Raw genomic sequence first — 13924 nt, forward strand, 5'->3', positions numbered from 1 at the left:
CATTCCCACCAACAGTGTAAGAGGGTTCCCTTTTCTCCACACCCTCTCCAGCATTTATTGCTTGTAGACTTTTGGATAGCAGCCATTCTGACTGGCGTGTAATGGTACCTCATTGTGGTTTTGATTTGCATTTCTCTGATAATGAGTGATGTTGAGCATCTTTTCATGTGTTTGTTAGCCATCTGTATGTCTTCTTTGGAGAAATGTCTGTTTAGTATATTATCTAGGGTGAAACAGATCACCAGCCCAGGTTGGATGCATGAGACAAGTGCTCGGGCCTGGTGCACTGGGAAGACCCAGAGGGATCGGATTGGGGCGGGGGGATTGGGATGGGGAATACATGTAAATCCATGGCTGATTCATGTCAATGTATGACAAAAACCACTACAATATTGTAATTAGCCTCCAACTAATAAAAATAATTGAAAAAAATATATATATATGTGCATTTTGCAAAAGAAAAGCATCTGGCAAACTTAAGACCCTTAATCTCCTGTTCCTTTAGAGAACTCTCTCACATAACTTTATACATCACAGTGTCAAATATCCAGCTTCTTAATTCTGAAGAGATCTGATATCAACATTTCACCTCTGGGTCAAATTATCTCCATATTGATCAATGTTTCATTTTCTTTTAGCTATTTCTTACATCCTATTATACTGCAATCTTACTTCACGTGTATAAAACTTCACTTTAAAATGCATGCATGAAATACCACGGTATGTAGTTCTCAAGTTTGGGTATGTATCTGAATCCACTGGAGAGTTTGTTAAAACTCTTGCTGGGTCCACAGTCAGAAGCAGTAGATCCAAGGATAAGTCCCTACACCTTGCATTTCTAGACTGAACAGAGGCAGACATGGAATCTAGCTAAATTTATTAAGCCAGTCATTAAAGAAATTGTAAATGGTGCTCCTCACTAAAAAACAACTTTTTTGGAAAACAATTTTCATAAAAGCATATTTGTGTCAATATATAATAGGCTGTCACTTTTAAATGGTTTAATAAAAAAATATTTTCAACTTCTCAGCTTTTAATATATTGATAAATATAATCCACATAAACAAAAGCTCTTTAGGAGATATCAATGATTTTTAAGAACTGTAGTATGAAACATGCATGTTTACATTTACATATACATGTAAATACTTCTCCCTCATCCTTTTTTTAAGCAAATAGAAAAAAACTATACACATTGTTCAGCTAATTATTTTTGCCACTGATTATATTTCAGAGATCAGTCCATATCAATGACCCCTTTCAAACTCAACAATTTCCAGATCTGTTTCAAAACAAACACATTCATGCCACTTACCTCATCATTCTTCAGGGCCATGAAATAGTAGTGGATGTTTTTGTTTCGTGCATACTCCTTTACTCGGGCTTTAAACTCTTTATGATCAAGTACCTCTCCACAATATTCCAGGACAAAGGTGTTCCTGGCCAAAAAAAGAAAAAGAGGTCTGTTAGTTTTCTCTAACACTTATCAATAATCATGATTAAGCTTCTCTTCTTGGTTTCTTTCAGTTAGCTTCTACCCTTGATTGTTCTTTAATAGTTACTTATCTGTTTCTTCTCTATTGAAGATATGAATTCTCAGTCTCCTCTCTCCCTTTATAAAAGCTCGTTCTCACCAATGATTTGAAGTTATTACCTCCATGTAAACAAATACTTCTTTATGCTTTACTCCTAAGTTCTGACAAGGAATGATCTACCTGGAAGTATTCTCTAATCCTTGCAAAATAAATATGCCCTGGGAATTCCCTGGGCCAGGGTGTAGGACTTGGTCTTTCACTGCTATAGCCTGGGGTTCATTTCCTGGTCAGGGAACTAAGATCCCCCCAAGACACACAGCAAGAAAATAAATGAACATGCCCTCACATTAATCACTGGCATTCCCTGGTGGCTCAGCGGTAAAGAATCCACCTGCTAATGCAGGAGACATGGGTTCCATCCCTGGTCCAGGAAGATCCCCTGGAGAAGGAAATGGCAACACATTCCAGTATTCTTGCCTGGGAAATCCCATGACAAAGAAGTCTGGTGGGCTACAGTCCATGGGGTCACAAAGAGTCAGACACCACTAAGCGACTGATCTGCAACGAATACCCAAGAGACTTTTTAAATGTAAAAATGTAAATCATTTGTATTTGTTATGACATGCAGACAAAATCAGTATATTTCTTTTTTTTTGGGGGGGGGGGCATGCTAAAAAAATGCTATACTTAAAACTTTCTTTAAGAAGCCAGAAACAAATATTTAGAATAGTTAAATCCACAGAAATGGCAGATTTAGAGGTTGCCAAAGGTTGGGAAGGGGGAGCAACAAGGAGATTCTGCTGATTGGGTTAAGGGGTTTCCTTCTGGGGTGATAGAAATTTCTGTAACTACACAAAGGTGATAGCTGCCCAAAATCTGCTGATGCTCAACTGCTCAGTTGTATCAGACTCTTTGCAAGCCTTTGGACTCTAGACTGCTAGGCTCCTCTGTCCATGCCTGAAAAATCTCATGGATGGAGGAGCCTGGCAGGCTATAGTCCAAAGGGTCACAAAAAAAATCGAACATGACCAAGCAACTAAACACACAACAAAAACAACATTAGTTCAACCTGGACAGCATTGCCTTCCATTCCTACAACCTAAAACTGGAGGGTTTGGTAGGGATTTGCTTGGTTTTTTGGTGGAGTCTGTCATATTTTAATACTAACTAGTAGTTTTGTTCCAAATACCTGCTTACACTGTGCACATCTGACAGTGTGTCCTTTAAGTGGGAATACTCTAAAAGTGAACATCTAAATAGCTCAGAATCAAAAGTTTATAAAACTGGCATTACCATCAGCATATGGAGGTTACATGAGTGAAGGTGTCAGAAACATGGAAACATTAAGTCCTAATATATTTTTTTACCAAAGCAGGGTTCTTCGTGAGTAGCTGAGGAAAGCTCAAGAGCTTTAGGAAATTTTAATCTGCTATGTCAATCAGTCACACACTTTCTCCTCTCCCATTTCCTTCTTCATAAAAGAAATGGATTTCTGAGCCAACAAATAGTCTCTGTTGCATATAATAAGAATTTATATTTAAGCTGAAGCTATGTTAGTGCAGACTCCGCCAAAAGACAATAGTATCCATTACTACCCCATAACAGAAGTTTATGAACAAACCGGAGTTTCTTTAAAAAATAAATACATTTTATTTATTTATTTTTTTAAATAAATACATTTTAAAAAAAGATTCTCCAAAAGAAAAATCTGGCTAGCTTCAGTAGAATAAAACCTGCATCTAGATCAGAGTTAGTGATTTTAGAAACGCACTGGACTGCCTTGGGAAATACTGAGTGTGATGTCTAATAATAGACAAGGGAAGCTTGTCTATTATTTATTTAAAATATTATAAAGGATCCACTGAGTTTGGATATGGAATATACTTAGATGATTCTGTGAGATATGTTTCAAAGAAAAAATTTAAAAATGGTTACGAACCAAGATATTGTGATAATACTTTGTAGAAAAGGGAAAAATGACGTTTCTACTACTTTTTTAACGAAACATGTTTTTCTGATTGATCCTCAAAAAGATAAGAGTGACATGAATATCAATTCCAACCTTTCAAAAGATACATGAGGATTCCTGTCAGAAAACTAAAGTACCTGGTTGCTTTGAATCCTCACAATAAAAAGATTAAAACCCGTCACCCCATTCCAATTCCCATTCAAGTGTGGCCATATGCTTAGGATTCTGAAAGAATAGCTGTGCTTTAGTCACCAGAAGTCAGCAACTGTTTTATTTTCTTCCTTTATTCCTTTGATGTATTTTAAAAAATTCTTCCACCATAAACACATGTAATCTATATATACTTAACTTTAAAGAAAAAGACAATCAACTTTCATAAGAATACTTAAATATACTATGTATAAAACAATGAGTGGCTAAAGGAAATACTGAACATGGTAGAAAATAAACTGATCTTTTATTGTATTACATATAAAAGTAACAAGAGTTAGACAGAAGGCAACATTTATTCATTCAAAAATGTTTACTGTTTATCAAGTATGCTTTAATTCTCTATTCTAATATCCTTAGACACTCTCCACCACTCTTATCCCAACTCAATTTTATATAGATTCACTGTTATAGATTCTGTCCTAACTCCTTTTTACAGAATTTCATGGGGATTTTGGGGGTCTACACAAACCCTTGGTAATTACTTGGAATTAAAGTTAACGTGACTATCAGACAAAGAAGGACCTGCCTATTCGAAACATCACAAGGGACAAACTGCTCTCTCATATATATAGAGAAGAGATTTCTATTTAATTTCCTAAAATAAGTGAATTAAAAAAAAAAAAAAACCAAAAACTAGCTACCAAGCATCATTCTGCACAATAATTATTATTAAATTTCAGTGCAATTGGCAAATTATTTTCCTAAAAGGTATTTAACCAACTTCAACAACACAAATGAAATGAAAGGTGATTAAAACCTAACTTACGAAGGAAGGTCTTTAGCAGCTCTCAAGCCCCAACCTTTCTTTTCCGTGAGGATGACTTCCACATCTGCATGCTGTTTCCTCTGAAACCGTCTATTGGAACAATAATCCCCATTTGGACACCGAGAAGAACTGAAAAGAGACACAGAAAATTAATTCTTCAAAGCAGCAAAAGAACCAAAAACATGTTCACTAGAGTTATGTAAATATATCCTTATCTTTATGGCATAATCAGCATATGTGTGGTACATCTCCAAATGAGCCTTCCTCAATGATTCTTTCCATCATGAAGGGATTCCTTAGAACTGAGTGCCTACACTGTTAGTTAAACGCATGGTGCTCAAAATACAGTTTTATCAACTAGTTATTACTCCTCCCTCAGGGTGTTAGGATTCATTTCCAGACTGCATGGAAGCCTGTGGCACTCTGATAACTATGCAGAGCTAACTTATTTTCAATCGGTGCACCTTCTCTTATATTCCACTTCAATCATCACTAATTTCATCTTTTGAATGTAGCTAACTACTTGAGCAACATTTAAGCAAAACCAAAGTCATCATTAAACACATCCTTGTTCAGAGTAAGCACAACATGAAGTAGCAAGGCTCTTCCACAATGGCTTCTGGAAAAAATAAAAAATTTACTGAATTCTTAATAGTCCAAAGCTAACAGGCTCCTCTGCCCACGGAATTTTCCAGGCAGGAATACTAAAGTGAGTTGCCATTTCCTACTTTCAAGGATTTTCCCGACCCAGGGATCCAACCTGCATCTCTTGCATCTCCAGCACTGGCAGGTGGATTCCTTACCACTAGCGCCACCTGGGAGGCCCACCTATACTATAAAGCACCTTAATAATCTTTTGATGGTTAAAAATGATATAATTTTCATTCTGATTGTTTTTTAAAAATCACATTTTTTAATGTAAAGATATTTACTATTTATATGAAAAATACTGAAGCAAATGTCCATCAAAAGAAGATTAATAATTACACATTAACTATGAATAGAATACACAATATAGTCAAGAGAAAGATTTGGGTAGGTCAAAATATGTAGCTCTGACTAGGTCTCCAAAACATATTAAAAGCGTGTGTGGCAAGCGAGGGGGAACAAAGTTTCATAAAGTACATACAGTAAGAATTTCATTTTTACACATAAAAAGAGGAAATGTCCACCTCTGCTCCTACAGGCATAAAAATTATCTAGAAAGACTACAAATAGAGGGATTGAGGCTTAGGAGAACAAGACACTTACTTTAAGCACTTTTGAAATGTTAGGATTTTAGTTCATTTTATGATAAAAATTTAAAAATACCAACATTTACTTCTCAGGACATGAACCTTACAAGAGATAAAAGGAGACTAGGTAAAAATTAATATTCCTATGTCAGCATTAGGGCTACTTTACAGAGCACTTACAGTGCGTGTCATAATCTAATGCACAATGTGAGGGAAATCTGTCTCCTTATAAACAGGAGATTGGAGTTTTCATCTCCAGTTTCACACAGGAGATTTCATGGCTCATAAATACTCAACAGTAGCTAAGAGGAGAAAAGTTAAGATTTTACTCTTCTTAATAATTCTTCTCAATATTTAGAGACATTTGATAGAATAACTGAGCAAAAGCAGAGCATTCTAATTTACTTACCATTCAATCATGAGAAGACGATTAAGACAATCTTCCCCACATGCTATTTCACCTTGAGCTCTTTCATCTTTAGAAAGAGGTGTACACTCACATTGCATTCGCTTAATATCCCGATGGGATTTATTCTTCTTTCTATTAGGTAAAATTTTATTAAAATTGGTTAAATAAATGTCCTAGCAATGATACATTATACACAGTCAAAAAATGCCAAATCTCATTTGTTTTCCACTTAATGATTCTGGTTAAGTCAATCATTTAAAAAGAAAAAATGTTGAACCACTAAGCATTTATGAGACTGAAAACCTGTGTTGCAAAATAGATCAGAGGCAACCTCAGCCTTGGCAAATGGGAGGATGGGATAAGGTCAAGTCTATCATTTTGGACTCAGCCTTTTTTCCTAGTCCTTGTCATCTAAGCCTCAAATTCTGAGCAGTTTCAAGTCAGTACTCATATTTGGCTCCAGAGGGAAATTGGAAAACTCATGAGTATCAGGTAATAACACAGCTGATTAATAAAGTTAAGTTTAAGAATCAATCCTAATGGACTTCTTTGTGGTCCAGTGGTTAAGACTTCATGCTTCCACTGCAAGGGGGTACAGGTTCAATCCCTGGTAGGGAAATTAAGATCCTGTATGCTGCCATGTGGTCAAAAAAAAAAAAAAAAGAATCAGTCCTCATAGTTATACAAGTAATAGTTTTAAGGGGTTGCTTAAAAAACAAACAAACAAAAAACAAAAATAGTTTTTAATCAAGAATTTAACTCAATCAAACCCTTTAGAGATTCCTTCAGCAACATCATTTTTGTGCAAATCCTGTTTTAAAAAAATTCAAGGATAGATGAATAAGTTCCCCTTCTTAAGATCAGGGAACTATGACTTACTCTTCAACTAACAGACAAGTGAAGAGCACAGCTCCTGCTCTAGGAGACCGTCTTAATCTCCTAACTAATCTGCTTTCACCTTCAACATTAGTTCTTCTACAGTCCCAGTTTTACAAAGTACCTAAGCAGGGTCATGCCAAGTTGCAATAATAAGAATGATTCATCTGGATCAATTAAAGACACAATTCATTAACACACATAAGAATATGCTTTGCCTGAAGAAAGATGACTAAAGATAAACAAAATACCTTCTCACAAGTACTTAGAAGCTATATATAAAAGCAGGAGCTTTATTTTGTGTTGCTCCGGAAGGTCAGATGAGGACTAACAAGCCCAGCTTTCTTTCAGGTGAGCCTAGTTTCACTAGCCATAAGAATGCTCATACTTGACAGTAACTTGTCTTCTCAGTGGCTTCTACAAATGCCCAGCATATGTCAAGCACTGTAAAATGTTGCATGTGTGCTAAATCGTTTCAGTCGTCTCCAGCTCTTTGCAACCCTGTGGACTTCGGCCCGCCAGACTCCTCTGTCCATGGGATTCTCCAGGCAAGAATACTGGAGTTGTTTGCCATGCCCTCCTCCAGGATTTTTTTTTTTTTTTTTCCTTCTCCAGGATTTAAAAAGTATATATATAAATGCTTCCCCCTCCAGAAGGCCCTCAAATGCCTCTCACCAACCAAATTTATTGTGTATAGTCTTATACATATCTGAAACTCACTGCTAAATAAAATCCAGAGAGTTAATTTTATTTCTATTCCTGTACAAAGATCGTGTAACTTGCATGACTCTACTCACAGAATACCTAAGGAGTACTACTTAAAATAGTCAATATTTTGAAGTTAAACCTAATTTACAACTAGATACAAATGAATGTTACTATAAGAGGCTCTTTTTATCCTTCAAAAAAAAAAAAAGAGTGTTTTTTTTTTTTTAATAGGAAAAACTTCTGATGGATCTAATGTTAAGATGAAGTCTTTTACCTTTTCCACAGTGGAAAATGTCTTCATTTTAAAAAATTCTGAATGCTTAAAGGGATGATGGCTAAGTTGATTCTCAACTAGAGGAGAAATTTCCAAAAGGAGGTAGGTGATTAGGAGACTATAAACTTTTTAAACACATATTAAACATATATTTACATTGAGAAAATTAAGACTGTCAGAAAGAGGTGAAAGAAAGTTGACCAAGAAGCTCTGCTCTAGAGGATTATGTTTTCATTAGCCTATTCTCATTATACCTTATTTCATGTGAGGGATTTTACCATTTATTTCCTAAAAACTCATTATCTTATTGCCAAGTTTAATCTATTAGCATCAGATTTTAAAACATGACAAAAGAACACTGTGTTTCAATCTAGTTCTAGCTTGTAAAGTACCTAAAGATATTTTTCAAAAATCTTCACAATGAAGAAAAAAAAAAATCCAACATAACTTTTTTCTTCTCTGAGAGCAGACTATTTTGCCGGAGTTTTGTTCCACTTTCTATTCCAGGTTCACATGTAAAAAGAAATTTAAGAAAAACTGGGCTGCTCTATATACTTTGGTTTTAATGTACTTCTAGAACCAAAGAGGTAAAGGGAGGGGGGAAAAAAAAAGCAGACATCCCCTTCCTGAGAGGGAAAAAAATATTGAGGGACTCTAACACCACCAAATCTAAATAGGCAAATATACTTTTTAGATTTTTAAATTTACATTTTATCACACAACTATATTTCATACAATTGAACTCATATATTAACTTCTGAAAGCTAAGTTTTTTTCCTACAAAAAGAGATTAAAACTTCTCAGACAAGTATTAATTTGGCTTACCTTTCTGTTAAATAAACATTTTCTTCAATCAGATCAAAGTAACAAGGCATCTTCCCTTGCTTGGCATATTCCTTCCACCGCTGGGGGTCCCTGAAGTCCTCCATGACACAGGAAGGCCCAACCAGTGCTGAGCCAAGAGGCACTGCTGTCTCTCCCTGCTCTATCTCCACTCGAACTTTCTTTCTGTCCTGAAGCTCCCCATCACTTTCAGAATCACTCTCCAATTCCTGTCTTCTTTTTTTAAGAGGCCCTCTATCTTTCATATCATTTCTGTCTAAGTTTTTCAGAAGGTCTTTCTTCTCATTCACAGCCAAAGAGTCCTTAATGGAATTGCTGCTTATTTCAGGTGCTTGCACTGAACCCTTGTCCTTCTGAAGGGACAGAAAAAATTTACTGGGCTGACTTGAAAAGTGAGATCCTCCACGTTGATCCCAATTCTCCTCCTCTTCTCGGTCATCTGTTAAGGAATCTGGTACCTGCCCTTGAATTCGATCGTACACAAGCCCAGCTCCTGGGGGCCTACTTGCTGATCTCGGGTCCCAGTAGCCGTTGCCTTGCCAGTAGCTGCGTGCCCCGCTATACTGTTCTGCACTTTGCTGACACTTGTGTCCGCCGCAGGCTCCATAGCTGCTGTCAGGCTGCTGATACGTGGTGGTAGGCTTTTCCTGTTGAGAGAAGTCCCACCCTAGGTTTCTGAGCTCCTCTGATGAACGGAAGCCATCCACTCGGGAGATCTCACAAGAAGAAAAGCTTGAGTCTGTTTTTCCCAGTCGACTATCTGGCCGGTTAGGAAAAGTAGTCTGTTGCCGAGACTTATTTGAGACATCTTCAAAATCATCAGAAGAATAAATCGGTAGCTCTTCTTGATGCTGAGAAGCTATTTTAGCTTTCACTGTTTCCTCAGAATTTGAATGACCTAGAGGGTCGGATTTTATGTCTGGATGACTTGTACTATCAACCCCGTCACTCTGAGGATGAGCAATTTCAGGCAGATGATTATCTATTTGTTTTCGGCTGGGCTGTATAAAAGAAATTTCCAAATTTTTCTCTGCTGCTTTATGAAAGAAGAACTTCTCAGTTTGAGGACAGGCTTTACTTATACTCTCAAATTTTTCCTCATATGAATGTCTCCTTGGCTCCAATCTCTCATCTTCCCAGTGATCAGAATAGTGTCTGTAACTCTGACTGCTCCGAGAAGAACAAGGACTAGTTTCTTCCATGGTCAAAGTAGAATTCTTTGGCACAACCACAACAGACTGAAGACGGTTTCTTGGAATACTGCTATCATCAGAATCTGTATCCTCTGAATCACTTTCATCACTTGAACTTTCGGAAGAACCAGAATAATCTTCATGGACAGTAGATACAATCTCTGAGGCATGACCACTACTGTCACATTTTAAGGTATATGTTACACCATCACTGTCCTCCATAGTTAAATTCAAATCACAAGAAGAAAATACAACTTCTGAGTCATCAGAAGTATGTGCATGTCCTCTTCCACCTTCTTCATCTAAAGAGATCTCTGGTCTTCCTCTTCTATCAGGCAATAGAGAATTCTCTTCTTCGTGAGCCTCCTGCACACATTTCTCAGACAGTCCATTATTATGCCTGTTATCCCATGAAGCAAATCCCCTTCCTGAATCAGGAAGGCCACTACCTACTTCTATTACTGTTTCTTTCTCTGCATGCTTTAAAAACTCTGAGTTTTTACTCTTCGGCACAGCATCCAAAACTGGAGATATATTCTCTCCACGTTGCAAGAGAGTTAAACTGTTCACTTTTATTCCTGCGGGAAGACTCTGAAGAGATGAAGCAATACATGAGCTCCCTGGAGTTTGATACAGATCATCAAAATGATTAACAGAAGCTGAACTAGTACTACCAACACTCTGCTTATATTCTCCACATGCAAATTTTGAGTGCTGATCGGTTAGATTTCCATTATCACATATAACTGTTTTTGATTTCAAATACACATTCATAAAGCTATTTGAAGACATCTTCGTTACTAAAGGCTCAGTATTTTCAGCTCCGGAATGACATGAAGAAGGGTGGTTGTCATTTGAAGTACAGTATATATCTGAATCTTTGGTTTTACAGCAAGAAACTCTCACCTCAACTGGTTCTTTAACAACTGTTTTGGAATAATCTATAGTCATAACTGGCAAAGATATGAGTTGATCTTGGTGTGGTGACACCAGGAGTTCTGTTTCTCTAAATGGGCTTTCTGACTTACTGTGCTTCATGCAAGTATCATCCAAGTCTTTTTCTTTACATCTATTATTATTTTGAAATCCATTTGATGAAAGCATGCAGGTTTTGACCAAGGGGGATACCTCTGATCCAGTCACACTATCATCAGAAGACATCAAAACAGTGTCATGTTTAGAAGTGCAAAATGCTGCCAAATCAGATTCTGCCCCTGGAGATCCATTTATATTTAATTCTGTGAGACAATAACTTCTTAACTGATCATTCTTCACTTTACATAAAGAGTCTACTTCCTTAATACTATCATGGCTATCATGTCCTATAAATTCAGACTTAAAAACAGGCGATCCATCTAGCTTTTTAAAAGTAGGTGAATCATTTAGTTGATTTGATGGAGATGGAGACCGAGTCTTCTCTCTCTCAGGAATTTTACTAATCACTCTTAATTCACTACCTTTTGAACAAGGAGTCTGTAAACTAAAAGAATGAGAGTGTTTGGTTTCCTCATTCAATTCTGTACAACAGAAAGAATTTTTAAATTTATCAGACTTGGATACAGGTTTTGAAGGGGCAGATTTGTAACGGGAAGCATTGTTATCATGCTTGGAATATGATGACCCCCGTCGGAATCCGAGTTCATTGGGCGGAGAACAGCATCTTTTCATTGCTTCATTTTCTGAAGTCCTTTTGGATTCTCTTTCTAATTTGGAAGAATACTTTCCTCTTTTCTCAATCTCTAAGTAAGAGGACTCGGTTTTACAGTCTCGGTCAGATTTAGAGTAGGATGATGATGTCCTTAGGTCTCTGTAAGAGGAAGAATGAGATGAGGTGCGCCTTGAGTATGTCTTCTTATACTCATCTTCTGAGTCAGAACTCTCTCTCGCCCTGCTATCTGTATATGCCCGAGAATAGCGAGTCCTTTCTCGATAGGGGGAACTCCTATGGTAGCGACGATCAGAGTCATAATAATGAGATCGTTCTGACCGAGAATAAGATAAACTAGTTCTAGAGCCTCTGTCAGATCTAGACCGAGATCTGCTCCTCCTTCGCTCTCTCTCTCTACAGCGAGAAGATATATACCGAGTATCTCTTTCAAGTTTTGAGTAGCTAAAATATTTATCATCTCTCTCTGTTTTAGATCGTGAAGATTTCCCTAAATCCTCACTTTTTAAAGTTGCTAAGCTCTTTTTTGAATCTCTTTCTCTGTCCATGTTTGCTGAAAATTTTAAATCATGTGATCTTTGACTTGAGGAAGTCCGTACAGAATCTTCATCAGATTCTGAACCAAGAAAGGTGCCTTCAGATTGTGAGGATTTCTTCTTAGAACCTGCTTTTTTAGAGCCCAGACTACTCTTAGAACTATCTGGAATTTCTTCTTCCTTCCCAATATGGGAATCTTCTTTTTGTGAAGGAATATCTGCTTGCTCATTCAAATTGTGAGTTATGTGTCCTTCTGAATTATTAGATACAGGGTCCTGCTTAGTGTCCACTTCTGAGGATTCTGGTACAATTGTTACTGGTGGCTCCTTCAAGGCTCTAGCAGCTACATCTACGGGTGCTGTCATCAGAACTGTAACTGGTGTGTGTGGCAAGGCCACTGGCTCTGTTACTGGTGCTGGTGATGAGGGTGCTGTGGCTTGGGGAGGTGGAGGTGGTGGAGGTGGAGATGAGGGTGGCGAGTCTACAGTTGTTGATTCTGCTATGACTGCTGGTACTGGCGCCATGGGAGGAGATGGAGACGCCGCTGCTGTGGCAGCAGTCAGCAGTGGCCTGGATGTTACATGAAGCAGATGTTTCTTAAAATGGATTTTGCCCAATTCTACCCTTGATTTCGGTGGCGAAGATTCTTCTGTAGTAGATAATGTATCTCCAATGTCCGTCTTAACTTTAGGGGTCGAGTCTACTTGAAGAGGTACAACTGGGGAATTTGGAGTATCATTTTGCTTTTCATTGCCAAGTGCAGTCAGAAACCTGTTCTGCAAAGTTTTCTTTGTAAGGCTGAAGCTGAATGACACCTTCTGTCGTCCCTGTTCCTCCAAATTAACTTTTGTCTTGGTGCCTTTGGGCAAAAACCGACTAGAAGCAACACCTTTGAACATTGGTCCTTTGATGAAACCTGTTTTCGGTACATTTTCAATCTTTGCCTATGAATGAACAAAAAGAGCAGTTACTACTACAATAAAGTTACTTTTAAATGGCAAGCATCACAGTCTAAAATGTCAGAGAACTAAAAAGTCCTTTTTAATGACAAAAACAGCATGAATTTCATTAAGCTATAAAAGCATAAAAAAAATCCTCTTTATTATGGAAAATTTTAAACATACCCAAAGGTAAAATAGTTTAATAAACCTCTAAGCACCCATCCCCAGTTTCAACAATTATCCATATTTTTCTACTCTTATTGTCTCTTAAGGATTTTACAGTTTTAGAACTATTTTCCAGGCAGAATTTTTTAAATAATCTGACGTGTATTTCAACATACACTCTAAGAGGGCATGTGGATAGACAGCAATAGCTAACATCTCCATAACGAAAATACTTTGTTCTTGTCCCTATCCTGTAAGAAACATCTTAAGTCATTACAACTAGTGGTCTTCTGGCATCACACAGAATCATCACTTGAAGGGACTACTTGAGGGGACTTCCCTGGTGGGCCAGTGACTAGGGCTCCACACTTTCAGTGCAGGTGGCCTGGGTTCCATCCCTGATCAGCAAACTAGATCCCACATGCCACAACTGAGAGTTCACAGGCTTCTACTAAAGATCCTGTGTGCTGCAGCTAAGATCTAGTGCAGCCAAACAAATTAATAGATATATATATAAAAAAGAGTCACTTGGGTACTTGGTAGAAATATAGATCTGTGACAAAACTCCAGGAAATATCAATTCAATAGCTCTAA

At 37.3% G+C, this 13924-nt stretch overlaps 1 protein-coding gene across 3 annotated transcripts in view; it reads right to left on the reverse strand.

The window, feature by feature from the left end:
- The window catches only part of SETD2 (SET domain containing 2, histone lysine methyltransferase), a 75696-nt gene that overhangs the window by 41403 nt on the left and 20369 nt on the right, over positions 1-13924 (reverse strand). For all 3 annotated transcript variants that reach the window (XM_043442994.1, XM_043442993.1, XM_043442992.1), the window contains exons 3-6: positions 8811-13168; positions 6128-6259; positions 4484-4612; positions 1316-1439 (exon numbers count right to left, since the gene is read on the reverse strand). In XM_043442994.1, the coding sequence (XP_043298929.1) occupies positions 1316-1439; positions 4484-4612; positions 6128-6259; positions 8811-13168 (4743 nt within the window). The remainder of the gene's footprint in view (positions 1-1315; positions 1440-4483; positions 4613-6127; positions 6260-8810; positions 13169-13924) is intronic.

The sequence above is a fragment of the Cervus canadensis genome, chromosome 22 (genome assembly GCF_019320065.1).
Source record: "Cervus canadensis isolate Bull #8, Minnesota chromosome 22, ASM1932006v1, whole genome shotgun sequence".
Lineage (NCBI taxonomy): Eukaryota > Metazoa > Chordata > Mammalia > Artiodactyla > Cervidae > Cervus > Cervus canadensis.